At 34.4% G+C, this 26,904-nt stretch overlaps 1 protein-coding gene across 1 annotated transcript in view; it reads left to right on the top strand.

The window, feature by feature from the left end:
• The window catches only part of ADAM10 (ADAM metallopeptidase domain 10), a 108,199-nt gene that overhangs the window by 13,012 nt on the left and 68,283 nt on the right, over positions 1-26,904 (top strand). Inside the window, exon 2 of the mRNA XM_010979947.3 lies at positions 14,869-15,019. Coding sequence (XP_010978249.1) covers positions 14,869-15,019 — 151 coding nt within the window. The remainder of the gene's footprint in view (positions 1-14,868; positions 15,020-26,904) is intronic.

The raw sequence follows: 26,904 nt of genomic DNA on the forward strand, positions 1-26,904 counted from the left end.
AACTACTATGTGTTCCTATTAAAAAAATATTTTTAAAAACTTAGCAGTTGTCATTCCCTGCAAAAATTAGACTAAAAGGAAATATAGAGTGTCTTCATGATTATCTGATTATGTCCAATAAAAGTTGTAAACTTTACTATGCTATTAACATGAAACTTTATAAAAAGCCCATTTTCATTTTGGGGTAGATTTAGAATCACAGAAGGAAGTTTTGTACTCTTGGTTAGGTTACTTACCCTCTCTGTGCCTCATCTTAAGATTAATTGTACTTGTCATATATGGTTGTTTTGAGGGTTAAGTGAGATAATATATTCATTGATTAATTAAGCCATAATTTAGTGCATTCTTACCTGTTAGATACTGTACACTATTTTAAGCACATTAATTCATTTAATCCATATAACAACATTATTAGGTACAGATACTGCTATTTCACTTATTTTACAGACAGGGAAAATAAGGCACAAAGAGGTAGGTAACTTGTCCAAGATCACTCAGCTAGTAAGTGGCAGAGCTGGGATTCTAACCCATGAAGTTTAGTTCTACTTATAAATAAAAGCTAATGCTTGCTAAACTGTTGAAATATGAAGTAAGATGTTGACCATGTACTTCCGTGGTTATTGAAGAACTTAGTTGCAACAGCAGCATGACAGTTACAACGCTGTCCAGAAAGTCATGCAAATTGGTGCTGAAAGTTGCATGGGTAATTGCAGAGACCAATATCTAAAATGTGCTCATAGCATCAGTGGAAGATTTTTAAAAACCTTATCTAGTGAATAGATCTATAATAAATTTATTTTTAACAAATTGCACTTTGCAAATGCTAGACCTATTAGAAATTCTGATACTTCTTGGATGAGTATCATAGGATCACATTTCCTGATGATTGATGCATGGCTCTCTTATCAGCAATGTATAGCTGCTTTTTTTTCTTTATAAATATAAATGAAAATGGATATTTCCATGGAACATTGAGTGGATTCCTTAATTCTTATGGCAAACATTTATTGAGCACTTATTTTCTTTCTTACTCTGTTCTAGGTAATGAGGGTACATCATTGAACAAATCAAAGTCCGTGTTCTTATGGAACTTATGTTCAAGTGGTGGAGGGATATGTCAATAAATAATAGTGTGAAGAAAGATAAAGCAGGGTTGGAATGAGTATGATAGGGACATAGGCTTTCAGATAGCATGATCAAAGAAAGCTTTTGAAGAAATTGAGTAGGTATCTGAATGAAGTGTGGCAGCCAGCCCTTCTTTGAGGGAGGATGTTCCAGGCAGAGGGACAGGTGTTGAGGCTCATGTGGCTGCAGAGTAAGGGAAGAGTGACAGAAGATAAGGTGAGACAGATATGGGAGTGGAGTGAGAGAACGCAGCCCCTTATAAGGATCGTGGTCAGCCTTGTAAGCCATGGTTAGGATTTTGAGCAGTTAGGAAACCTTTAGAAGGTTTTGAGCAGAAGACTGACATGATATGACTTTACTTGAACGTTATTACTCTGGCTGCTGTATGAAAAATAAGACTGTAGTGGGGCAAGAGTGGAGGCCAGTAATTTGTTATGATTTTTGACTGTCTAGAACTTTTTGAACCTTGCTTTGTTTGACACATTTTCAGCCTTAAGAATTTCATCTCCCTAATTTAGACTCCTCAGCCTTTCATTTGCAACTAGGACACAGACATGTAAACTAGTCTTCTTAAGTAGGCTCCTCTAATCAGAAGCATCACTGGAGATCTGGATTCTGGATGAGCAGACATGTATGCTTGCTGAAGTTTTGCCAATAGTGTACATCTTTCAGACAGTTATGACAGATTTTCCCCTAGTTGTTTAAAGCTTGTATTTGTGGTACAAAAGTGGCATTGGAGAGGCAGGCCTCTCCACTAGGGTTGGTGTTTTTCACAAGATATTTTGGGGGTAATTATGGTATATACTCCTGCTTCTGGAAATACCTGGATAGTCTTGAGGAAGATAAAGGTGGGGAGGGTTCCAATATTATTGTCAAGTGATAGAATAATACTTCAAGTAAAAGAATATTGTATGGGAAGTATGGGAATTGAATGAGATCACAATGGAGAATGCTTTAGTGTTTATGGAAAAATCTGTAGATTCTGGGTCAGGTTTCCTTTGTAGGATTTGCATGTTGATTTGTAAGAAGCACAAAATCTTGTATTCATACTTGTGTCTGGTGTTGCTTTGCTTGATTCATGATTTCTCTTGGTTCATGCTTATTATTATAGAAGCAATGATATTGTTAGTATTAGGGCATATGTTTTCATAGGATGATGGAACCTGGAAGAGTCTAGCAAGTAACAGGGATCAGGAATAGGGTAGCTGATTAGGAATTGGAGTAGACAAGTAGGCAGCTTGGAACTAGGGAATCAGGAGATCTGTAACAAAGGGGAGATAAGATACAAATATGAGTAGATCAGAGGTCAGGGTCTGTTCAGATATGGTTGAGGAGATGGATGAATATTTAACTGCATCATTGAGATTTGGTGTTAGAGCTGCATTCTGTCCCTACTTTTTTGAGCTTTTGACTGGTTGCTAAGGTATAGGAACAAATCTCAGTTGAGTAGGTCCAGACTCTGCATGTGGGAACAGGCAATTTTGTGGTGTCTGACTGAGCTAAGTAGTGCAAAAGTTGGAGGTTGGCATGGGCTCCTGCAGAGTAAACTGTGCCAATTTCAATCACTAGCTGTGGAAATCAAGGGTATACATACATACATGCATATATATATATTTGTGTGTGTGTGTGTAAGAAGTACAGTCTTCTGTGCTATTTCATTACATGTTTTTCCACATCTTAGAGGTAGATGTCAGTTTAGGTTTTAAACTGGTTTAAAAGATCCCTGTTATATGCTATATTTAGATAATTTTTTTTCTTTTCAGTTTTTTTTGGAGTCATATCAAAAATGTGAATCAGTAACTTGCCTTGTTTATGATGAGGGTAATAGAATTATTGTAGAAAGTCATGAAGATTGAAACCAAAATTATCTCCTTGGCACTGTCACCTAATTGCTGTGTGACCTTGGACTTGTTTATAGATCTCAATTCTATTTTCTTTATTTTATTTTTTGAGTGTTTTTTTTTAATGGGGGTACTGGGGATTGAACCCAGGACCCCATGCATGTTGAGCACACACTCTACCATTGAGCTATACCCCAACCCAGTTTTCTTTAAAATGGGCTAGTAGTTCTTACTTTATAGGTCAGTTGAATGGATTACATGAAAAGCTGTAGCAAGTGCTCAATAAATTTTAGTTATCATTCCATCCAGTAATTTTTTAGTAATTGTTTACATCCAATAACATTTTTTAGTTAAATACTTAAACAAGAAGTTTATCCAGTCAGGCTATTTTTTGCACCTAGTGAGCTATCTGTACATTTAAAGAATTGAATACATTTTTAAAATAAAGGAGGCATATATAGTTTTGGGTTTTTAATTTTTTCCATTTATAGATGTGAAATGTGAAGCTTTTTTTTTTTTTTAAACACGTTTGTTTTCAACACATTCTTTTAGCCAGATTTTCATGTGAATTTTAAAATACTAGATTTCTAAAGTAGGAATGGGAAAAAAAACCTAAGTGTAATATTATGAATAAATTGTATGATGAAAAGTAAAGATGTTTTTATTAAAGTCAGGAACAAAGCAAAAATGCTCTCTCTCACTGTTATTCAGCATGGCTTGATAGCCCTAGTTTAAGTAAATTTATTAAAATTGATAAAATTATAAATAAATGAGTAAAAGATTTAAGTATGAAAAGCAGAATCAAAGTGCCAGCAAAAAAAAAAAAAATACACACACACACACACATACACATTCTTAGAATTTTTCATGCAAAAATCAAGGGGTTCGTGAATCCCTTATAGAGATGGATCTCAGGTTAGAACTCCTGTTAACAGTGGGAAAAAAAAGTTGGTTATAACCAGTCAACACTAATGAAATTGAGTGCTTGTGTAAACTTTCTGTAGGTTTGTTATCTATTTTGCAATGCTCTGCCTTTTCAACTCTGCCATTGTAGTATGAAAATAGTGATAGAAAATACATAAATGAATGAACGTACCGCTCTGTTGAAAAAACAGATTACCAACTTCAAGTTGGCCTTTGGATTGTAGTTTGCCTACCCCTGTTTTATATTATTTAGGAACTTTTTCTAATCAGTACATTACTTGTGACGTCAAGTAAGGTATATCTTGCTTAAATGGTAGCACTGGTGGTAAGTAGCCTTATTAATATACTTAATGTCAAATGCTTAGATTAAAGCAAACATGTAGAAGAAGAAGGATACAGCTGCTGGTGGAAATTAGGGAATTTCTGTATGCAGAACAGTTGCAGAGTTTCTCAAACTTGAATATGTATGCAAATCATGTTGGGAATCAGGTACAGCTGAATAGAGCCTGAGTCATTTTGGGATCAGTAGATGTGGGGAGAGCCCAAGATTCTGTACTGCTAACAATTCTTCAGGAAATACCCATGTGGCTAGTTCCTGAAATGCAGTTTGAATAGCAGGATACCGTGCGTGAGGAAAAGGCAAAATGTTGTACACAGAAAAAAATTTAGTTGGTTAAGGACTGAAACATCCACAAACACAAATTTCCAGTCTCAGTGGTAATAATTAATGAATAAATTTGTTACTTGAACATGCGATGAATAGTAGGCACCCAGATTTTCTTTTAGCTTTTTAGCTTAAATGTTAAGTTGTACCTTCAGTATTGCTAAGAAGTTCTTCAGAATGGTCTAGTTGCTACTTTGTCAGCTGATATTTTACCTTGACGTTTGGTTCCCCCAGTGTTCTTTTGGTGCTTGTGATTAGTGGTTGTCATTTAATCTTTTATTTCCCCAATAATTTCCCCATTTAATCTTTTATTTCCCCAGTAGTTATTTATTTATTCCCCAGTAGTTATTTATGAATAATGAGCCATTATAGGATGCTTAATAGTTTCTTGGAGGTGAATATAATGTTGATTTTATTTATTTTCCTGAAGGAGGGTAAGTTGAAATATTTTGAATTGTTTTTGTTTTTGATTCTGGACTGTATTTTTGGAAAAAGTTTATAATTTAGGGAAAAGTAAGAGAAAGGCCAAACACCTATATGCCTATCACCTTGTTTCAACATTTTTCTTTAAAATTTTTAGAAAATAGCTTTATTGAGGTATAACTTCTATACAATAAAATTCAACAATTTTGAGAGATGTATATAGTTGTCTAACCACTACCGTAGTAAAAATAGTATAGGACATTTACATCAGCCTATAAAGTTCCTTGTGCTCTTTGCAGCTAATTCAGACTACTTTCTGATTTCCATTTTCATTAATTTTTTGACCCATGGGCTCCTTAGAAGTGTGTTAAGTTCCTTAAGTTCCTAATGTTTGGGGATTTTTCCAAGTTTCTGCTGCTGATTTAGTTGCACTGTAGGAGGAAAACATGCTTTTATTATTTCAGCCTTTCAAATTTTATAGAAACATGCTTAAAGATCTAGAATTGAGGTCTGTCTTGGTGCATACTGCATGTGCCCATGAAAAGAATATGTATTCTTTTGTTGGGTGGAATATTTTGTAAATGTTAATCGGGTCAAGTTGTTTGATAGTGTTCAATCCTTATTTTTTTTTCTTGCTCAGTGAAGACTGTTATGATTTCCAACTATAATTACAGATTTGTCTACTTGCATTTCTGTCAGCTTTTTCTTCATGCACTTTGAAGCTCTGTTATGTGATATGCATTTAGGACTGTTACATCCTTTGGGTGCATTATGAAATGTCTGTCTTTATCCCTCAGATTTTTTTGGGGGGGTTGTTTGTTTTAAATTTACTTTGATAAAACTGCAGCCACTCCAGGCTATTTTTGGATCAGTGTTTGGATGGTATAACTTTTCCCACCTTTTTTACTTTAACTCATCTTTTTGTATGTGTTTAAAGTGTCTTTTAAACAGCATGTATTTACATTTTCTTTTTTGAAAAATAAGAAAATTACTTTCTGTCTTTTAATTGTTATGTTTAGATTATTTACTTTAAATGTAATTATTTATATGACTGAGTTTAAAACTGCCATCCTACTATTTGTTTTCTGTTAGTTCCTCTGTTCATAGTCTTTTTTTATTCCTCATTTCCTACATTCTTTGAGATTAATTTGCTTTAAAAAGTGATTTCATTTTATCTCTGCTATTGGCTTATGTAATATACCTGTTTATTATATGTTTTTAGATGTTGTGCCTGGGTGTACAGGATACATTTGTGACTTATCAATGTATACCTTCAAATAAAATACCACTTGACTTATAGTATACTTCTGTTTCTCTCCTCCATCATGCTCTGTTGTCGTACATTTTAATTGTATGTGTGTCATAAATGCCACCCTACATAGTGCTTTTTAAGTACAGTCACTTAACTCTGAAAGAGATTTAAAAAATGAGAAAAGAAATTTTAAAATTTTCTCATATATTCTTCATTTCTGGCACTGTTCTTTGTGCCAACACAGATTTCCAGCTGGTACATTCCTTCTGCCTGAAAAACTTTAACATTTCTGCAGTGCAGGGCTACTGGTGATGAATTGTCAGCTTTGATGTCTGCAAAAGGGTTCGTTTTACTTTTTTTTCTTTCATCTTCATTTGTGAAAGATATTTTTGCTGGGTATAGAATCTTAGGTTGAGATTTTTTTTCTTGTACTTTAAGCATGTTGCTGAATTATCTTCTGACTTTTGTAAGATTAGCTGTCATTTATACCCTTGTTCTCTGTATGTAATGTCTTTTTCTCTAGCTCCATTGGTCCTAACCCACCCACAGCTGATTTTAAGGTTTTTTTGTCCCTAGATTTCAGCCATTTGCCCATGATTTGCCTCTAAGTGGTTTTCTTTTATATTTATGATGCTTAGAATTTGTTGAGTTTCTTGGCTCTATAGACTTAGAATTGTATCTTTCACTTTTTCCCATCATGTTTGTTTTCTTGTATGTTTTTATAATGTTCTTATAATGTGTTTATAATAATTTTTAACTTGTTTGTATACTAATTCCATCATCTCTATTATTTATGTTTCAAATGTCTGATTTTTTTTCCCTCTGGTAATTGGAGAAAAAATATTTTCCTGATTCTTTACATGCATAGAAATTTTTTTATTGAGTTATAGTCATTTTACAATGTTGTGTCAATTTCCAATGTAGAGCACAATTTTTTAGTTATACGTGAACATACATATATTCATTGTCACATTTTTTCTCACTGTGAACTACCATAAGATCTTGTATATATTTCCCTGTGTTATACAGTATTATCTTGTTTATCTATTCTGCATATGCCTGTCAGTATCTACAAATTTCAAACTCCTAGTTTGTCCCTTCCCACCCCCTAGTAATTTTTGATTGGATGGATCATCATTGATTTTTACTATTTTTGTGTGTTTGATTTTGTGTCTCCTTTAAACACTCAGATTTGATTTTTTTTTTTTTTTGGTGTAAAATTAAACTACTTGGAATTAGTTGAATCCCTTGGAAGATGGCCTTTAAACTTTGTTATGGTAGATCCAGAACAACCTTTAGTTTATGGCTAATTTTACCCCATGAATAAGGTGATGGTTTTCTGAAGACTTTACCCAGTGCTCCATGTATTACAGGTGTGTCTTCTCTGGATGGTGGGAATATGAACATTTCCGAGTTCTGTATAAGCTTTGAAGATTCCTCTGCTTACTTTCTTTGTGGTTTATTTTTCTGACCTGGGACAGTTGATTCTCTCACATGATCAGATTTTTACTCAGCCAAACATGTAAGGGGATCCCTCCTCAGGTCTCTGAGCTTCCTTTCTGTGTAGCTTCCTCTTCTTTGGTACCCTGACCCACAAATTCTAAATGCCTGCCCTCTCTGAACTCAGATATCTGGCTCCTCAATTGAGTGAGACCAGCAGCCTCTGTTTGGGTTCCTTCACCCTGCACATTGACCTAGAAACTCCTTTTAGGTAGTAAGTTGGGCCAGTTGTATGTCTTAACCTCATTTGTTTATCCTACCATGTATTTTTTCTAGTTTTCTAATTATTTATGGTGGTAGGTTAAAGTTAGTCCCTTTTCCTCCATTATAGTCAGAAGTGGAAATTGATAGTAATTTGTGTCCCTTTCATTTTTGACCTGTCATGAATCACTTCAATGAAAATTATGCATGTCACTTTACTGCTAAATACTTCAAAATACATATCCAAAAATTCAGATTCTTTTCCTACTATATAACCATGATGTTGCTATATTGAAGAAAATTAACAGTTTGTCCAGGATTGTTTCCAAGTGTTTTTTGCTTCCTTCTCAGTTGGGTTATCTTGTCTTTTGCTTTGTTGTTGTTGTTGTTGTTGTTGTTGTTGTTGTTGTTGTTGTTGTTTTGCTGTCATATGTTTGGACAATGTCATGTTCATGGTTGTGTGGCTCTTCTCTGTCCTGTTGTTTTTCTGTGATGTAATGTGGGTAACTTCTTTTTTCCTTGTCTCTGAGACCAGTGTGTTTTTTTCCCTTCAAGTCACAGTTTGAGGGGCTGATTATTTTATGTTTTACCTACTTTTCTGGAGTCATGGGATCATGATCATATACAGCCTTTTTGAGAATTCCAGAGTTCTGTTCTCTAGAGGTATTTTTTTTTAAGTGAATTTTATGAGTTCTGAAGGTTAGGGCCAGCATCAGGAGTCCAGTGTGGTATGCTTTTCCACTTTCTCATTAGAATATTCTGTTTATTTCCTTGGCTCCTTGTTTCAAAGATTATGCTACTAAGTTATACCCAGTGTTGTATTAGTACACTGGCTGTCTTGAAAACAAGAAAAAAGTTGTTCTGATTTGTAGCCTTTTCTAATTTCAGTAGTGTAACTACTCCATCCATGGTTGATTTCAAGCTGCCAACATAATGCCATTGAGCATAGCATTGGGAAGAGAATTGGCACTCATGAGCCTGATCAGCCAGCTCTAGGACACAATGGTTATATCTCTACTTACTTGGTTTCAGTTCTTGGGGATTTTTTTTTTTTTTAATGTGGGAGGGTGGACTGCTTTTTGTAGTAGTTGTTGTTTTCCCCCATGGTTCTCCCTTTGTTTCATTAAGTATTGGAGGGAGAAATTATAATACAGTTTCATTCAATACATAATCTTCAATAATTTTTTATATTACCGAGATTGTATTGTAAATACTGATATTTAGGCATAGTTAATACAGAAGCTATAAGTCTTACGTAGAAGATGATAATGAAGTGGACTTGTTAACTCTTATGTCCTTGGGTAGCATTTTTAACTTTCTCAGTTAAGCACCGTAAGTCATGTTTTATCTCAATTATAAAGATTCGGAAAATCATTACTCAGGTCCTTTGCAAATGAAAGTAAACATTATGTTGCTTTATAAAATTCCTCTGTGTGTGGGACAGAGGAAAGATGACTTTGTTTAATAACTCTCCCAGAATTGTTCCTGCCATGCAAATAATTGAGCTTTAATCACATGTACTTCAGCAGAACAGTCATAGCTATTGTTTTAAGTTATCCGAACTGGCAAAATACTTTATCTGCTCTGTGACTTAAAAAGTTCACTTTCTGGTGCTGAAGAAGGAGTGGAAGCAGTAACTTTGCAAAGTTAACTTTGTGCTGTGACTGCTTAGTCCACTTAAGAGAGATACAATTCAGTAGTCCTACTTTGGTTTTCAAAATGAAAGAAACTACCCTGAAGTTCTCACACTGCATCTTCCTTATTCTTGATTTTTTTCTTGATTTTTCTTTTGTAGGGGATGTTTTTTTTTTTTTTAAAAATCCAGCTATAAATTTAGAGATATTTTTAAGGAAAGAAAAATACATTAGCATGATTCAATTATTTAGTCTTGATTGAAAGTTTCATACCACTAGGCTTTATTTTCTCTTCTACCCTGGCTTCACTATATTTTCTTTGCTAATTGTAAAGAAAGCTATGCATTCTAGTTTAGGACTCCATTTCTGTCACCTCTCTTTAGAACAGTGCATTTGAAAGCATGGTGAAGTGACTCAGTTGTAGTTTAAATTGAATGGTTTTTGCATGCCAGCCTTTGTGCTAAGCAGTTTATTTTCATTTAAGGTATTCATTGTTGTTTCTATTTTACAGATTAAAAAACCCCTGAGATTTTCAAAAAGTTAAATAATTATCCAGCTCATGTAGTCATAGCTAAGAAATGTCAGAATTCAAACCCAGTTCTGTCTTTATTCCTGAATGTATGGCCTCAATGTGTACATATAGGCCTCAGAGAAGTGTGGGAGAAGGAGGAAAAGGAGGAGGAGGAAAGGGAAGAGATGGTGATGACTATGAATAATTCATTGAGCCTTTACTGTATGGTAGGCACTTAGTTAATTGCCACACATGACTTATATCATTTAATCCTAACAGCCTTAAGAGAGAGGTATTCTCCTATTTTAAGGGTGGGAAACTGAAGCTGAGTTTTCCACTTAATCAGGGAAACAACCCAGTAAATGAAGGTAATGGGATTCAAACCCAGATAATTTTTTTCATTCCAGTAAAAAAAATGCTAATTGTGGAATTTACTATCTTAATCATTTCTTATGTACAATTCAGTAGTGTTAGTAAATATATTTACCTTGCTGTGTAATCTCCAGAACTTAAATCCAGATGATTTAAGAGTTTGTATCCTTAACCATATAGTGACTAGCCACTGACTGCATACATAAAAAATTTAGTGATGAAACACTTAGGGTTTATGCAATATATTAGGCAAATTTATGAATTAAAATTAAAAATTAAATTAAAAATTGAAATTTGGTGTTTGTTTTATAAAAAAGGGCAGTTTTCTGTAGGAAGAAATTATACCTGATTTGTTAAGGAATCACTGTTTCTGACTTCTGCTCATGATGAAGATGGAGAAACCAGGGACCAGATTTATCTTTCTGCCTGAAAAAGAGCAAGAAAACTAGGGGAAAAACCAGAGAAACAATGGGTTTTAAGACACTGGTCGCTAGATAGTGAGGGACATTGATCCCTGAAAGAGGAGAAACAAATGAGTCAAGACCTATGATGGTTCGAGCTTTTGCCTGTAAGAAATTTCCATCTCCAGTGCTATGAGAGGGAACCTTGGTGGAGGGCAGCAGAATTGACGAGATGGAATGGTACCAAAGCAGCTAGAGTTTGCAGACGGAATATCAGAATTAAGAGCACTGCATAGAGAGAGAATGCCTGAGATCTGCAGAGGGTTTCCCCTGGAGCGTTGGGCAGAGTACTAGTCAGTGTGCTCGTGTGAGGAAACTATGAGAGACCAGGGAAAGAAACAGTGCCCCATGTCCACTTAGTGCAGGAAATAGTGCCTATTCTCACTGGCCAGACCGAAAAACTCATGATTTGTGGAGCACTGGATAGAGTACTCAGATCTTGACCTCAGTGGTGGAGAATAATTAGCCCTACCCTGAGCATGGCTCCAGACTTAGGTAACAAATTATAAATGCAAGACCCAAAAGGATCAAACCATTTCTAACTACCTTTACTTTGTCCTATAACAAAGCCTAAGAATATTTATAGGAATACAGAAAATGTCCAGCACCCAGCAAGGTGAAGTTTACAGTATCTGCCCTCCATTCCCTGAAAGATTATTCAGAAAAGATTATATCCTGCAGTGAAGCAGGAAAACAATCCATAAAGAGAAAAATAAGCAGTCAATTGGAACCAGCCCGTAACTGACCTGGGTATTAGAATTAGCAGACAAGAACATTAAAAGACTTATTATACCTATATTTCATATGTTTTAAAAGTTAAGTAGAGACATAAAGGATATAAAGCAGACAAATCTAACTTCTAGAGATAAAAACTACAGTGTTTTCAATGGGAAGCACACTGGATGGCATTAACAACAGGATTAGATGTTACAGAATATTATTGAACTAGAAGACATAGCAATAGAAACTACTGAAAATGAAACTAGGAGAAAAGAAGTTTTAAAAAATATGAGAACACCATGAGTGGGCTTTGGAAAGGTTTGCATGACCCAGTATACTTGGAATGCTTGGGTAGGGGTGGAGCGGGGAGAATGAAAAAAAAAATTGAAGAATTAATAGTTGAAAATTATGAACCCACAGTTCCAAGAAGTTTACTGAAACTTAAGATCAATAAATATAAAGGAACTAAAGTACTTTGTAATCAAATTGCTCAAAACCAGCATTAAAGAGGAAAATCTTAAAAGCACTAGGGAGGGAAAAGACATTATATTCAGAGGAATAATGGTAAGGATGACAGATTTCCTGTCAGAAGGAATTCAGATGAAAAGGTAGTGGAGCAATATTTTAAACATTTTTTTTTTTTTTAAAAAGCAAGCCTGTCAGCCTGGAATTCTATGCCCAGTGAAAATATCTTTCAAAAATGAAGATGAAATAAAGACTCTGAGACATAAAACAGCTGGAAGAGCTCTTCACCAGCAGAGGAAATGTTAGCGGATTGTATCCAGGGAGAAGGGAAAAGATACCAGATAGAAATATGGATCCACACAAAGGAATGAAGAACCCTGGAAATGAGAAATATATTTTTTCCTGTTATTTAAATCTATTTAGAAGATAACTGTTTGTTTAAATCAAAACAATAACAATGTATTGTGGAGTTAATAAGATTTAAGTAAATAAAGTATATGGTGACTATAGTCTAAAGGCCAGGAAGAGAGAAATGAAAGTACAGTAATGTCAGGTTCTTATACCTGAAGTGTTACAATGTCACCTGAAGGTAGTCTAAGTTAAAGATGTATCCTGTAAGCCCTAAAGCAACCACTAAAATAACCAAAGGGTTTTGCTAATAAGCCAGTGAAGAGATAAAACAGAATTTAAAAATAGTCTCAAAGAAGGAGAAGGGAGCAAATAATAGATGAAACTAATAGAAATCAATAGCAACATGATGGATTTAAGCCTAACCTTATTAGTAACTACTTTAAATGTTTATTAAACACCCCAATTAAAGGGCAGAGATGATCAGATTGGATAAAAAAAAAAAAAAGACCCAACGTTATGCTACCTACAGTGAACTCACTTTAAGTATATAGGCACAGATAAGTTTAAAGTGAAAAGATGGAAAAAGAGATACCATGCTAGTCAAAAAAAAAAAAAATAAAAAGATGGACTGGCTATATTAAAGTCAAACAAAATAGATTTTAGAACATAGAATATTACAAAGAGTAAAGAAGATCATTTGATAATGATAAAAGGTAAATTAATCCAAAGGCATAATAATCATTAACATTTATGTAATAATAGAACTTCAAAAATCAATTAAGGAAAGGATTGCAAGGAGAAATAGAAAAAGTCACAATCTTAGAGATTTTAATACCCCATTCTCAATTATTGAACAGGTAGATAGAAAATCATTAAGGATAGGAAGCTTAAACAACACTGTCAACCAACTTGAGCTGGTTGACGTTTATAAAACACTATGCTCAGTAAGAGCAGACAGTGACATTTCTATAACACGTGTCCATTATCAGCAGAATACACATTCTTTTCAAGTGTGCATGAAACATTTGCAAAGAGAGACCATATTCTTGATCATAAAATGTCTCAAATATATGTAAAAGGATTGATGTCATACAAAGTGTGTTCTCTGGCTACCGTGGAATTAAATTAGAAGTCAATAAAAGAAAAATAACTGAAAAATGCTCCATTTAGAGTTTAAATAATGGAGTTCTAAATAGCACATGAATCATAGAAGAAATTAAAAGGGAAATTAGAAAGTATGTTGAACAAATGAAAATGGTAACATAACAGAATTGGTAGGATGCTGCTAAAGCAGTATTAAGGGGACATTTATAGCACTAAGCACATGGATTAGAAAAGATGTCTTAAATCAATGGCCTTTGCTGAAGAAAGAAGGGCAATTAAAGTCACAATAAGCAGTAAGAAAGATCAAAGTGAAAATGGAAAGATAGAAAATAGAAAAATAATGAAGGAAAATCAAGGAAATAAAAGTTGGTTCTTTGAGAAGATCGGTAAAATCCATAAATCTCTAGCTGTCCTGATCAGGAATGCAAGAGAGATGATGTAGATTACCAGTATCAGTAATGAGGAAGGTAACATCATTGCAGATTCAGAAGATATAAAAAACATAATAAGGAAGTATTATGAACAACTTTATCTCCATAACTTCAGCAACTTATGTGAAATGGACAAAATCTTACCACAGCTCACTCCAGAAGTAGATAACTGGAATAGCTGTCATATATGAAATTGGAATTGTTATTAATAACCTTTCAAAAAGAAAACCCCAGGCCAAGATGGCTTCACTGGTGAATTTTATCAAACATTTAAGGACGAAATATCAGTTCTATATAAATTCATCCAGAAAATTGAAGAAGAGTTAATAATTTTCCAACTTTTTTTTACATTGATACCAAAACTTGACAAAGTACAAGAAAACTACAGACCAGTGTTTCTCATGAACATCAATAGAAATTCTAAATAAAAGTATAGCAGATTGACTCCAACTGTATTGTAAAAGATGATGTATGATGACAGATTTATTTCAGTAGGGCAGGGTTGGTTTAACATTAGAAAATAAGTCAATTTAATTTGCCTTATTGATAAATTAAAAACAAAAAATTATATAATCTTCTTAAGAGATACAGAAGGAGTGGGTGACAAAAGTCAACATCTGTTCCTGATAGTTTTTATCAGCAGATTATTAATACAAGAGAACTTCCTTAATCTGATAAAGTACATCCTAGACAAACCCATGGCTAACCTCAAAACTTTTGTGTGTGGTTAAAATTCCCATTACAATAAGCTTTTTAAAACTGTGAAAATGAAATACTAGGATTAGTGAAGCTGTTGTTTCTTACATCTTTTTAGGTATTTGAATAATCATGGAATATTAGAACTCAAATGGGCCTTCAATATGATACTAATTCTGTTTACTTTTTATAGGTCAGTATGGAAATCCTTTAAATAAATTCATTAGACATTATGAAGGATTATCTTATGATGTGGATTCATTACACCAAAAACACCAGCGTGCCAAAAGAGCAGTCTCACATGAGGACCAGTTTTTACGTCTAGATTTCCACGCTCATGGAAGGTGAGTAAATTTGTTGCTGTGTCTGAAGTTCCCATATATTCACTCTAAGTTTAGAGAAGCAATTTATACCCTTAATTTTCCTTCTCTAATGGAAAGGTCCCCATTTGGAAATTCAGCCTACACTGGAATTTGGTGTCCACTTTAAGCATTTTTTTCTTTTCATATGGATTGTCCTTTTTATATTGTTAAGGAAACAGTCACATTTAAATGTTTTAAGTTTATGAATCAGATCCTCTATTGTATTATTAGAGAATATGTCTTTAAAGAAGAGTCTGTGTTTGTAGTTTCCCTATTTCTTAATGTGTTTTAAGGTCTGTATATTTCTTTTCTGGTGCCAGCAGTGAAGGTAGCTAGTTGTATGCCATTGAATAAGTCATTTAATTTCTCATTAACTCAGTTTTATTACCTCTAAAATGACAACTTGTAGATAGATTACTTACTATACTGCTCAATTCTCAGAATTCTTAAGGAATAAAGAATAGGGAGGCAAGGGAGAGAGGTAAAAATCATATTTATTTAGTGTTGTGATGTTCTAGGTACGTAGATGATTTATGTGCATTTTCTTATTAATCTTCTCAACACCCAAACAAGGTAAATTATCTTTTTATATTTGAGGAAACTGAGACTCAGAGAAGTTAAATAACTTCTTCCAAGTTACATAGCACAGATTATTTGACCCACACCTGGCTGACTCAAAACCCCATAGTTTTTCCTTTGTTAGGGGTACTTAGATACAAAATCTTTGAGAATTCTTTGTCAGACTCTCTGTGTTGCCTGCTGTAATTAATAAATTATTCCTTTTGTACTTTTTCTGTTGCTGTAACCCTGATTTATTATTCAACTCTTAATGGGTTTCCCAGCTTCCACTCCATTTATCATTAAAGCTCACCTTCGTACTACTACATGATGACTCTTCCTTAAATGCTTCCTTTTACATGTCAGCTTACTGCTTTAAGTCTTAAATTAATGATTGTTAGCCATTTCTTAACTTGGCTTTCAAGATTCTTTGTAAGGCAATTCAAGTCTATTATTCTAAACTTACTGTACTCCATTTCCCAATATTAAGGGTCTCTTTCACTCAGAATGGTCTTCTGATTGCTGAATATACCATGTACAGTTTGTTCTGTGTATCATTTAACTTAAATACATTCCGATCATCTTTTAATACACAATTCAAGTTCTACTTTTTGAAACTTTTCTTACACCTTCCCCTGAACCTTTAACTTACTTATATGTACTGTTGGCATTTGATTTGATCTCTTTTTCTTTTCATGTGTGTATTTCTTGTTTATTTTTCTATAACTGTGTTGTTTGTTCCTCACAGGCTGGCTGCTAATATTTAGTGTGTCTGCTCTTTGCCCTTGTAGTACTGATGCTCAGGAAAGATTTTAATGGATGAAAAACAACAGATAATTAGATATGCTTTGAAACTTGAAGTGTTTTGCACATGGAAATACATGCATTACTTAAGTGAAATTAATTTCCGTATTACAAAGTAATGATCATTGTAGAAAAACTGCTTTCAAGTTATAAAATCTACTTTGATTTGAAGGGGGAAAAACATTCATTTCAGGGTCTGTTTGCTCTTCTAGATAAAAATTTTAGTGACAGCAATTGATGTAAATTTTTTTATTACCCTTAACTTCAGATATTTTTGAATTATCCATTCTTTATTGGTACCATGAAATAATAAGCAATCATTAAGCCTTCCTAAGTTTTTAGTGACTATCTCAAAATGAATTTAATGCTATGTTGCAAATATAGGGACTGCCAAAAGAAAAAGATTCTACCTGCCTTTGTTTGGATACCACATTTCTTTTATATCATTAGATTTTTACTAGCTCCATCACCTAATTCATACTAAACATGTGGCAAAAGCAAATCCCTAGCCCCTCTTGTTTTTCTGTATGTGTGAGAGTGAGAGAGCGTGTTATGAGTTCTCACTGTTATTTAGTCATTGTAATAGGAGCAGCAAGATAGACGTAAGTCATTGTATAAGAAGAAAATGTGATATGGTGCTTTAGAGATAAAATGCTATAAATATTCAAAGGAAGGAGAACTTACTTCTGGCTAAGGCTTTCAGCAAAGGACCTGGAGTCAGAAAATCTCATGCTGTATATAAGTGGTTATCTTAGGTACTTTTAATAGAAATCTGTTTAATTAACTATATACATATATCACATTTGTCAGAGTAGATCTGAATTCAGGTGTTTTATTTTATTGTCTCAATTACTATACTTATATATTTAAACTGTCTCAGAATTTGTGCCCTAAAACATGGTCATTTCACTACCTTCTAACATACCTCAGTTAAAAACATTATGATCTGATAGTTTTAGTTCTCTCTTTCCTTGAAACAGGCTTGCAAAATGACCTCGGTAAGTATGATTATAGATTTCCTGCTTAATCTGTCCTCCTCCCCTGTCATATACAAAATGTTAGTTTTGGGTACTAGCACAGACTCTATGGGGTATGACTCTGTGTGTGTGTGTGTGTGTGTGTGTGTGTGTGTATGTGTATGTATTAAAGTTATTCTTTGTCTTGTGTGTGTGTGTGTGTGTGTGTCAGTATTAAAGTTATTCTTTGCCCTGTATGCCTAAGCACATAAAACTTCTTTTAACCTGGATTCCAAGTTTGCAAATAAGAGCGTATCACATCCCAAGTTTACACATGTTAATTTTAAACGAAGAAATGTCAAGATTCTTTAAGCCTAATGTCCATTTTTGAGAATTCCGTGAAAAACTGTCACTCTTTTTTCTCTTCCAGTCTTGAGATGTAATTATATAGCACTATATAAGTTTGAAGTGTACAGCATAATAATTTGATGCATATACATCATAAAATTGTGTTTTTTTCTTATGTGTATTTAAACCCTTTCCTTTTTATTTTGTTTTTCATGATGTACTTTGGGTAGTCATCTTTGTTTTCTGGTCTTCTCACCACTTTGCTGACTTTACTTCCTCTGAAACATTTACATTTGTGTGGGAAGCTACTTAGTAAAGAAGCTCATGATTTTATAGGAAGTGTATGTATTCAAACAGCCATAACTGGTTAGAGAAAGGAATACAGTGATAGTTTGGAGACTGAATGAATAACTTGACATGAGTTATCAAGAGATTTCTTTTGAGCTTCAGGTTCCTCATTAGTAAGACCTTGAGCTTTGGATGAGATAATAATGTTTAAGGCTTCCTCCTACTTTAAAATTCTGCAAAATATGTTAGTAACACCCATGTAACTAAATTTTAAAAAATCAAAACACTACCTAGTCAGTGGTAAACTATTTTTTTCTGCTTTTGTGTTTGATTATTTAGGTACATAATCAGTAAATCAAAAATTGTTTCTATCTACTAGTGTGATTTGTATGTAGTATAGAAGATACCAGAATTTTATCTTAAGTATAATGTTTTGGAGAACTTAAAAGTTCCTTTTTTTTAATTTTTACAAGATAATTCTTCCTATAGCCTTAATTGTACATTTACAAACTGTTCAAAGTAAATGGTCAGATATTTGATTGGAAGTTTTCTGTGCAGTTTGAGACTGAAGTTCTCCCTACTTCTGAAACATGAGGATGTCAAGAATGTGTCCCAAAAAAACTGTGAAAGGGATAAATATTCTCTTTGGATCCTGGCTGGGGTTGAATGAATTAGTCTGGAAATGTCTTATACTTTATCTTTGGCATATCATGAGTAGGGTAGCAGAAACCCAGGATACTTTTAACTCTGTATAACTTTTTTGGATTGACCTTTTTTTTTTCCAACTTTTTTTTATTGAGTTATAGTCATTTTACAATGTTGTGTCAAATTCCAGTGTAGAGCACAATTTTTGAGTTATACACAAACATACATATATTCATTGTCACATTTTTTTTCGCTGTGAGCTGCCACAAGATCCTGTATATATTTCCCTGTGCTACACAGTACAGTCTTGTTTATTTATTCTACATTTTGAAATCCCAGTCTGTCCCTTCCTACCCCTGCCCCCTTGACAACCACAAGTTTGTATTCTATGTCTATGAGTCTGTTTCTGTTTTGTATTTATGTTTTGTTTTGTTTTTAGATTCCACATATGAGCGATCTCATATGGTATTTTTCTTTCTCTTTCTGGCTTACTTCACTTAGAATGACATTCTCCAGGAACATCCAAGTTGCTGCAAATGGCGTTATGTTGTCGGTTTTTATGGCTGAATAGTATTCCATTGTATAAATATACCACATCTTCTTTATCCAGTCATCTGTTGATGGACATTTAGGCTATTTCCATGTCTTGGCTATTATAAATAGTGCTGCTATGAGTATTGGGGTGCAGGTGTCATTTTGAAGTAGGATACTTTCTGGATATATGCCCAGGTGGATTGACATATATTTTTGATACTTGTATATAGGAATAAAACCGAGTTATTAACTTGTGTGCATCTTTGAGACCTTAAATTATAATCACTTTGAACTAGTTAGGTTCCAGAGCAGTTTGTTTTGGGAGAATAATGCTGAACCAACAAATCAAACGTAAACATGAAGTCTAGCATATCAAGAATCTCAGATGTGATACATTCTGTCACATCTGAGACAAATCTGGGACAAGTGGTTGTGTCGCAGTATTCATTGTCATTGTCTTTTAAAGAAATTATAGACCACAAATTCAGTTAAATGGAATTTTTATCCCTGAATTGAATGAAAAAATGTATCATGCATTTCCTTTTGTTTAAGTTTATTTGAGCTACAAGAGATGTTTCGTAAGTCTACTTGTTTATTTTGACCCTTTAATCGTTTTATATATTTATTAAGCATCCAATGTATTTCCGGTACTTTTGGTAGTCAGTAGGAATAGAATAGCTGAACAAGAGAGGTCTTTGCTATCGTGGAGTTTATGGACTCATGAGAAACAGGTATTTGATTAGGAAAGCCAGGTGTGATAAGTGTTAACAAAGGAATGTTTAAAAGATTGCTATGGGAGCATAGGGGGATGCCATCTTATCTGAAGGTCAGGGAAGGCCACTCTCAGAAAATGGCTTTTAAATGGATCCTGGACGGATGACTAAAGAAGAAGATAAGCAAAGAAGGGGAGGAAATGTGTTCTAGACAGAGGAAACAGCATGTGCAAAGATACTGAGATGAGAAGTGGCATGTTCTTGGAAGTGAAGGAATTTCAGTATGAGTGGTGCTTAAGATGGGAGGGAGAATGGTTTCAAGTGAGGTTATAGATGTAAGCAGGAGCCAGATCTTTGAGAGTTTATGTAAGTCGTGGTGATATTTTTTTACTTAGCCATGGAAGATTTTTAATGGTAAGTAACTTATGAGGTTTAAAAAGTCTAGTCTGTGAATGAAGAGTAGTTTGGAAGGGAGTAAGGTAAAATGCATTGAGACTAGTTAGGAAGGATAGTGAATAGATGTAAGAGCTAATTTGAAGGTAGAATTTATTGGTCCTGGTTAATATGTAGTGAGGTATAAAGAGGAGTCATTTTAAGTTGTAGGTGGAGGAGGGGGTACAAAGGCTGCTGAGTGAAAAGTAGAAAACCTGAGAGCGTGATACTAGATGCCAAGGGAGAAAGTGTTTCAAGGAGAGAAGTGGTCAATTTGCTGCTTTTTTGTTTTTGTCATGCTCAGCATTACCAGTGTTCTAGTCCATGTTACTTCTCCTTCCTTGAGTTTCTCTAGTTTTGTTTGATCTTGGTGATCTAATTACACAGAGTAATCCAGATGTACATACATCACAGTCTGGTTTAAGGGTAAAGAAATAACATTTTTGTTTGAATTTCTAATGATTCGTGGTAATAACCAATATATCTTTGGACATTTTGGTTACAAGAGCATAGTGGGCCAATATCTTTGTGGAACCATCCCTGCTAATTCTGTGGTGATTAATTGCAAGGACCCAGTTATCTTTTGAGTATAGCTTGGCTAATTTTTTCCTAAATGTATGAAGTACAAACACATTTAATTTGTCCATTGTAAGAATCTTCTGACTAAATACATGACTCCAATTTTTATGTTTCAGTTTCAGCAGTGGCTTACTTGCACCTGTCAAACTGAGTGAGCCTTTCACATTCTTTATCTTGAGAGACTTCAAGGGTCATTTTGTCCAACTTAATGTTGGGTGACATTTTGGAGAAATGGTCATTCGACTTCACCTATATGTATTTAAAATCTCCAAATAGAAGATTTTACCTGTGTTTTCTGTGAGTGTTAAATAATCTGTTTTATTGAAACCTTTGCTGTCTTATGCTGTTTTCTCTCTTCTTGTTTTTAACAAACTACATGATAATAGGATGATGGTGTTACTTTCTTCCTAACTTCTTGTCACTTCATCAACCAGTTATTCATAATTTATCAGCATTAACTCTAGAGTAGAAGTTCTCATCATTGTGTTCTTTTTCTTTTAGAAGATGATATTATCAGCAAGACAAATAAAAAAGCTATCAAACACTTTGCTGTAGCAAACAGCAATACCTCTGCTTCATCAGAAATTTAAATGGGAGGAAGACTCGGGATAAGAAGTGATCCTCAGTCCTCTCTCTATGTGGAAAAGTAACAGGGGCAGGAAAATGTGGATGCAAGTGGAATCCTTGAGGAGCACAGGGAAAAGATGATACATTTTATCTTTTAAAAGGAGAGATTTGAGATGATGAGTTTATGGCAGAAGGGCAAGTCCCCTTCCTTCCCCTCACTCCCCAAAAAGGGAACAAGGAATGTTGTAGTTTGAAGGAATATATTCATGGAGATATTTTGGAGGGCATTTGTCACATAGAGACTTGCTGCTCCGACAAGTCTTCATTAATTCAGTGAAGGTTTTGGAGTCTCTTGTGTGCTAGGTTCTATTCTCTTACCTCATCTCTTGTTCTCTCCCTTCTTTATACCGCTGTAGCCCCAGTGGTTTTTCTCCAACACACAACGCTTGCCTTTGCACTTGTAGTTCCTCTGCCTGAAACCCTTCTGCATCTCTGCTCCGTAACAACACAGCTCTTGCTCCTCCACTTCATTCAAGTCCCTGCTTAAATGTCGTCTGTCAGAGAAACCTTTTCTACCACTCTTTTGTGAAATAGCATCTTCTTTCCCTCTCCCACTCTGGCCATTTATCCTGCTTTGTTTTTCATCATAGCACTTATCACTACGAGACCAACTTCCTTCTTTCCCCCCTTTTCTTTCCCTTTCTCTCTGCGCACTAACCGTGTAGGAGCTAGAATGTGGATTGTGGATTGCGTTGTGCATGCCTACGTCCCCAGGCTTAGCGCTGTGCTGGCCCTACTAAGTGCTCAGTAAGTGTTTATGGAGTGAAGGAATAGCATACAGTTACGTTCATGGTTTGGATCACTTTCTTTGGATGTACACTGCCAATTTTATCTTTGAACTCTTTTTTTTTTTTTCAGCTTTCCTTTTATGGACACATTCTTCTTTTTAACAATACCATTGATTATGCTTCTTAAGTCAGTCTTTTATTTTTGATTTTAGGGAGATGTCCTGTATTTTGCCATCCTGGAGCTCCCTTACTGTATCCTAAGCAGGGGACTGTAGCGTGGTGTGTTGGAAAGGTCATTGGTTGGCTAACTGAGGACTTTGGGTTCAGATTTGAGCTCTGGTTTTATTTGTGTGATCTTGGTCTTCAGCCTTCTCTGGTGTGTGAAATAAGTAAATTTAGGTGATCTTTATGATTTTATACTTTTGATTTACATTAAATATCTGAGTAATTGAAGTCTCACTCAACTCTTAAATATTACTGTTTCAGTGTTTTATATACCGTAATTTTGCTTGCTAATTGTTTAGTTACATAGTTGTATAAGGTGAGAAGGTATTTACGGAAACTTTTTTTCTCTCCAATAGGTAAATTTACTTATTCTGTAATCATGTGTAAGACATGTAGGCATGTGTTCTGTAATCGTGGGCTATGGCAGATTCTTCTCCTGGCTCTCCTCTGTGTGGCAAAGGCGCACTGATGATCTGCTCCTCCTCTTATAAATTTTCTTATTTTGGCTTGAGTTTTAGTTTCACCTTTGTCTTCCTTGGGAACTTGTGAGGAATCTTGTTTATGTATTTTGCTAATTTGAGAATATCTACCTCAGAGCCATCAGTAAAGCCTGAAACTATGTTTTGCAAACAGTAGAGCCCCCAAAATTTCTGTGGGAGGATGCCTCAGGTGCTGCCCAGCAGGGTGCATGAGGGCTAACTCTGCCCTTTCCTATTCTACCTACCTGTTCTATTTTATCTTTTTTTTTGGATAGTGGCTTCTTTAAGATAATTTTAAAGACGACTTTTTTGTTTCAAAAAGTATACTGGTGGAAGTAAACTAGATATTTGACTCATAGTAATATTTGATAGTAATATTGGCAGCTTGTCTTATAAAAATAATTTGGATGGAGAATCTCTCAAGCATCTTTATTAAAAAGAAGGTGCATCTTAAGAGGAAAGAATACCTAGAGATGTCAGGGATGGCCTTTTAAGTCCAGTTTTATTTCTAGGAATCACTATCCTGGCCTACCATAGACTGGTTCCGTTTAGACACGATAGACCTCATTGGGACGCTGGATTACACTGACATACTTGGCAGCAAGGTTTTTGCTCTCAGGCTTCTTCCCTGTGTTAATGAGGTATTTCATTAGTTGGGGCTTTTTGTCCTAATATGTCAGTTCAAGATACATACCCTTATCTATTGCTGTTTTCTTCTGAGAATCAGAGCCATGCTGTCTTTAGCCCAAATAGCAATAATATGGGGAAAGGCTCTATATTCTTGTCCTTCTAACTGTTCAAATCTGTAGAATGGTACCTCGTTAGCGTAGAAGGTATATGGCCTTCCAGAAACGTATGGAATCATATCTTACCATAATGTATTTTGTTGTTCTGTAGCAGAGCTGGTTCTAGTACCTCTATTATTTGTTTAATTTAGATGTAGAGTGCTTTTCTAAAGCCTGAGAGGGAAAACCAGCTATTATTACCACATAGTACACAATTGCATTTTCATAGCACTGAGGCTGGAGATTTGGAATCTGTTTTGTGTATTTTTTCAGATTATTGTTATTTGTTAACTGATTTTGCCCTTCTATAATTTCACTCTGTTCTTTATAACTTTACTGTTTGCTGCTGATGAAAGCCAAAAAAAAAAAAATTGTAATAGAATTACTATAATCAGGATGAGAGGCAAAATACTATTGATCTATAGGAACAACATAATGGTTAAATCTAACGCTAGGAAAACATTCCCAGTGCAAATCATGTTCTTTATACAGAGCGTTTTCCTCCTCAAAGGAAATCTAAATTTATCTTTGATGACGGTGTACTATATAATAATAATAATAATAATAATAATAATAATAATAATAATAATAATAATAATAATAATAATAATAAAAGGAGAACTAAACTTACTGGAAGAAATATAGTAGAAGGGGACAGAGTTTAGCCTTAGTCTTAAAAGTGGCTCAAGCATTAACAACAAGAATTTCTTACAGTGGTGGTGTAAAGTAGACTTTTCAGTGAAAGTCAAATAAGGTTATATTTCCATTTCTATGTCTTATTTGCATTTATTCAGATTTTAAAAGGTGACTTGGCCAGCTGATAATATTACATTCAGACTGCTACAACACTCAGCATATATTATTAGCTTGACTGCTTCCATCACGTGCATGAGATCCATTAGTGGCATAGTGGAAAGCAAGATGCAGCAGCCAAATACTAGAGCTTTAGTCCTAATTCTAGACCTGTTACCTAAGTCATACCCTTCAATAAAAATATTCATCACGCCTCCTTTGCAATGTTACTGTGAGGGTGAGATGCAGTAATATGTGTAAAAGTGCTCTGAAACGATAAACCTATATACAGTTAAGAAAAATGGTATAATCTCATCTCATTATCATCACAGTACCACTAGCTCAACCAATTCTCTAGGAGCTTTTACTCCACTAGGAAAGGTATCTCTGGCCACACAATTAGAAGTTTTTTTTTTTTAATTTTTAAACATTTTTGTATTGAGTTATAGTCATTTTACAATGTTGTGTCAAATTCCAGTGTAGAGCACAGTTATTCAATTACACATGAACATACATGTATTTCATTGTCACATTTTTTTCACTGTGAGCTACCACAAGATCTTGTATATATTTCCCTGTGCTATACAGTATAATCTTGTTTATCTATTCTACATTTTGAAATCCCAGTCTGTCCTTTCCCACCCCCTACCCCTTGGCAACCACAAGTTTGTATTCTATGTCTATGAGTCTGTTTCTGTTTTGTATTTATGTGTTTTTTTTTTTTTTTGATTCCACATATGAGCGATCTCATATGGTATTTTTCTTTCTCTTTCTGGCTTACTTCACTTAGAATGACATTCTCCAGGAGCATCCATGTTGCTGCAAATGGCGTTATGTTGTCAGTTTTTATGGCTGAATAGTATTCCATCACACAATTTTATTTTTTACCCTTGCTTTGGGAATACGATGATATTTTTAAATTTATTTTTATTATGGTAAAATAACATATAACTTACCATTTTAACCATTGTTAAGTTTAAATGTACAATTGAGTGACATTAGATATATTCACAGTGTTGTGCAACTGTTTCCACTATTCATTTCCAGAGCTTTTTATATCAAACAGAAACTATGTACTCATTAAAAAGTAACTCCCCATTCTGCCCTCCTACCAGCCCTTGGTGACCTCTGTTCTGCCTTCTATCTCTAGGAATTTGCCTATTTGACTCCACTCATAAGTGGAGTCCTATGATAGGTAGCCTTTTGATCTGGCTTTTTTCACTTAGCTTCGTGTTTTCAAGGTTCATCCATGTTATAGTGTGTATCAGAATTTCATTCCTTTTTAAGGCTGAATAATCCATTTTATGTGTATACCACTCATATATACATTTTAAAATCCATATGTTGATAGGCATTAGGATTATTTCTACCTTTTGGGCTATTAGGGTAATGTTGCTTTAAAAATGTGTACAAGTATCTGAGTCCATGATTTCCATTTCTTTGAGTATATACCTACAAATAGAATTGGCGCATCATATGGTAATTCTATGTTTAACTTTTTGAGGAACCATCAAACTGTTATCCCAGAATACAGTGATTTTTTTAAATTGAAGTATAGTTGATTTACAATGTTGTGCTAGTTTCAGGTGTACAGCATAGTGATTGAGTTTTATATGTGTGTGTGTGTATGTGTATTTTTTTTCATATTTTTTCATTGTAGGTAATTACAAGATATTGAATATAGTTCCCCGTGCTATATAGTAGGACCTTGTTGTTTATCTATTTTATATATAGTAGTTTGTATCTGCTAATCCCAAACTCCTAATTTATCCCTCCCCCACCCCCTTTCCCCTTTGGTAATCATAAGTTTGTTTTCTATGTCTGCTGGTCTATTTCAGTTTTGTCAGTAAGTTCATTTGTATCATTTTTTAGATTCCATGTATAAGTGATACATATTTGTTTTTCTCCTTCTGACCTATTTCTCTTAGTATGATAATCTCTAGGTCCATTCATGTTGTGGCAAATGGCATTATTTCTTTTTTTAATGACTGAGTAGTATTCCAGCGTGTGTGTGTGTGTGTGTGTGTGTGTGTGTGTGTGTGTGTGTGTGTGTGTGTTACATCATCTTTATCCAGTCATCTGTTGATGGACGTTTAGGTTGCTTTCATGTCTTGGCTATTGTAAATAATGTTGCTGTGAACATAGGGGTGCATGTGTCTTTTCAAATTAGATATATGCCCAGGAGTGGAATTGCTGGATCACATGATGACTCTAGTTTTAGGTTTTTAAGAAATCTCCATATTATTTTCCATAGTGGTTGCACCAAATTACATCCCATCAACAGTGTAGGAGGGTTCCCTTTTCTTCACATTCTCTAGCGTTTATTGTTTGTGGACTTTTGAATGATGGCTATTCTGACTTGTGTGAGGTGATA

This window comes from Camelus dromedarius, chromosome 5 (assembly GCF_036321535.1).
Source record: "Camelus dromedarius isolate mCamDro1 chromosome 5, mCamDro1.pat, whole genome shotgun sequence".
Lineage (NCBI taxonomy): Eukaryota > Metazoa > Chordata > Mammalia > Artiodactyla > Camelidae > Camelus > Camelus dromedarius.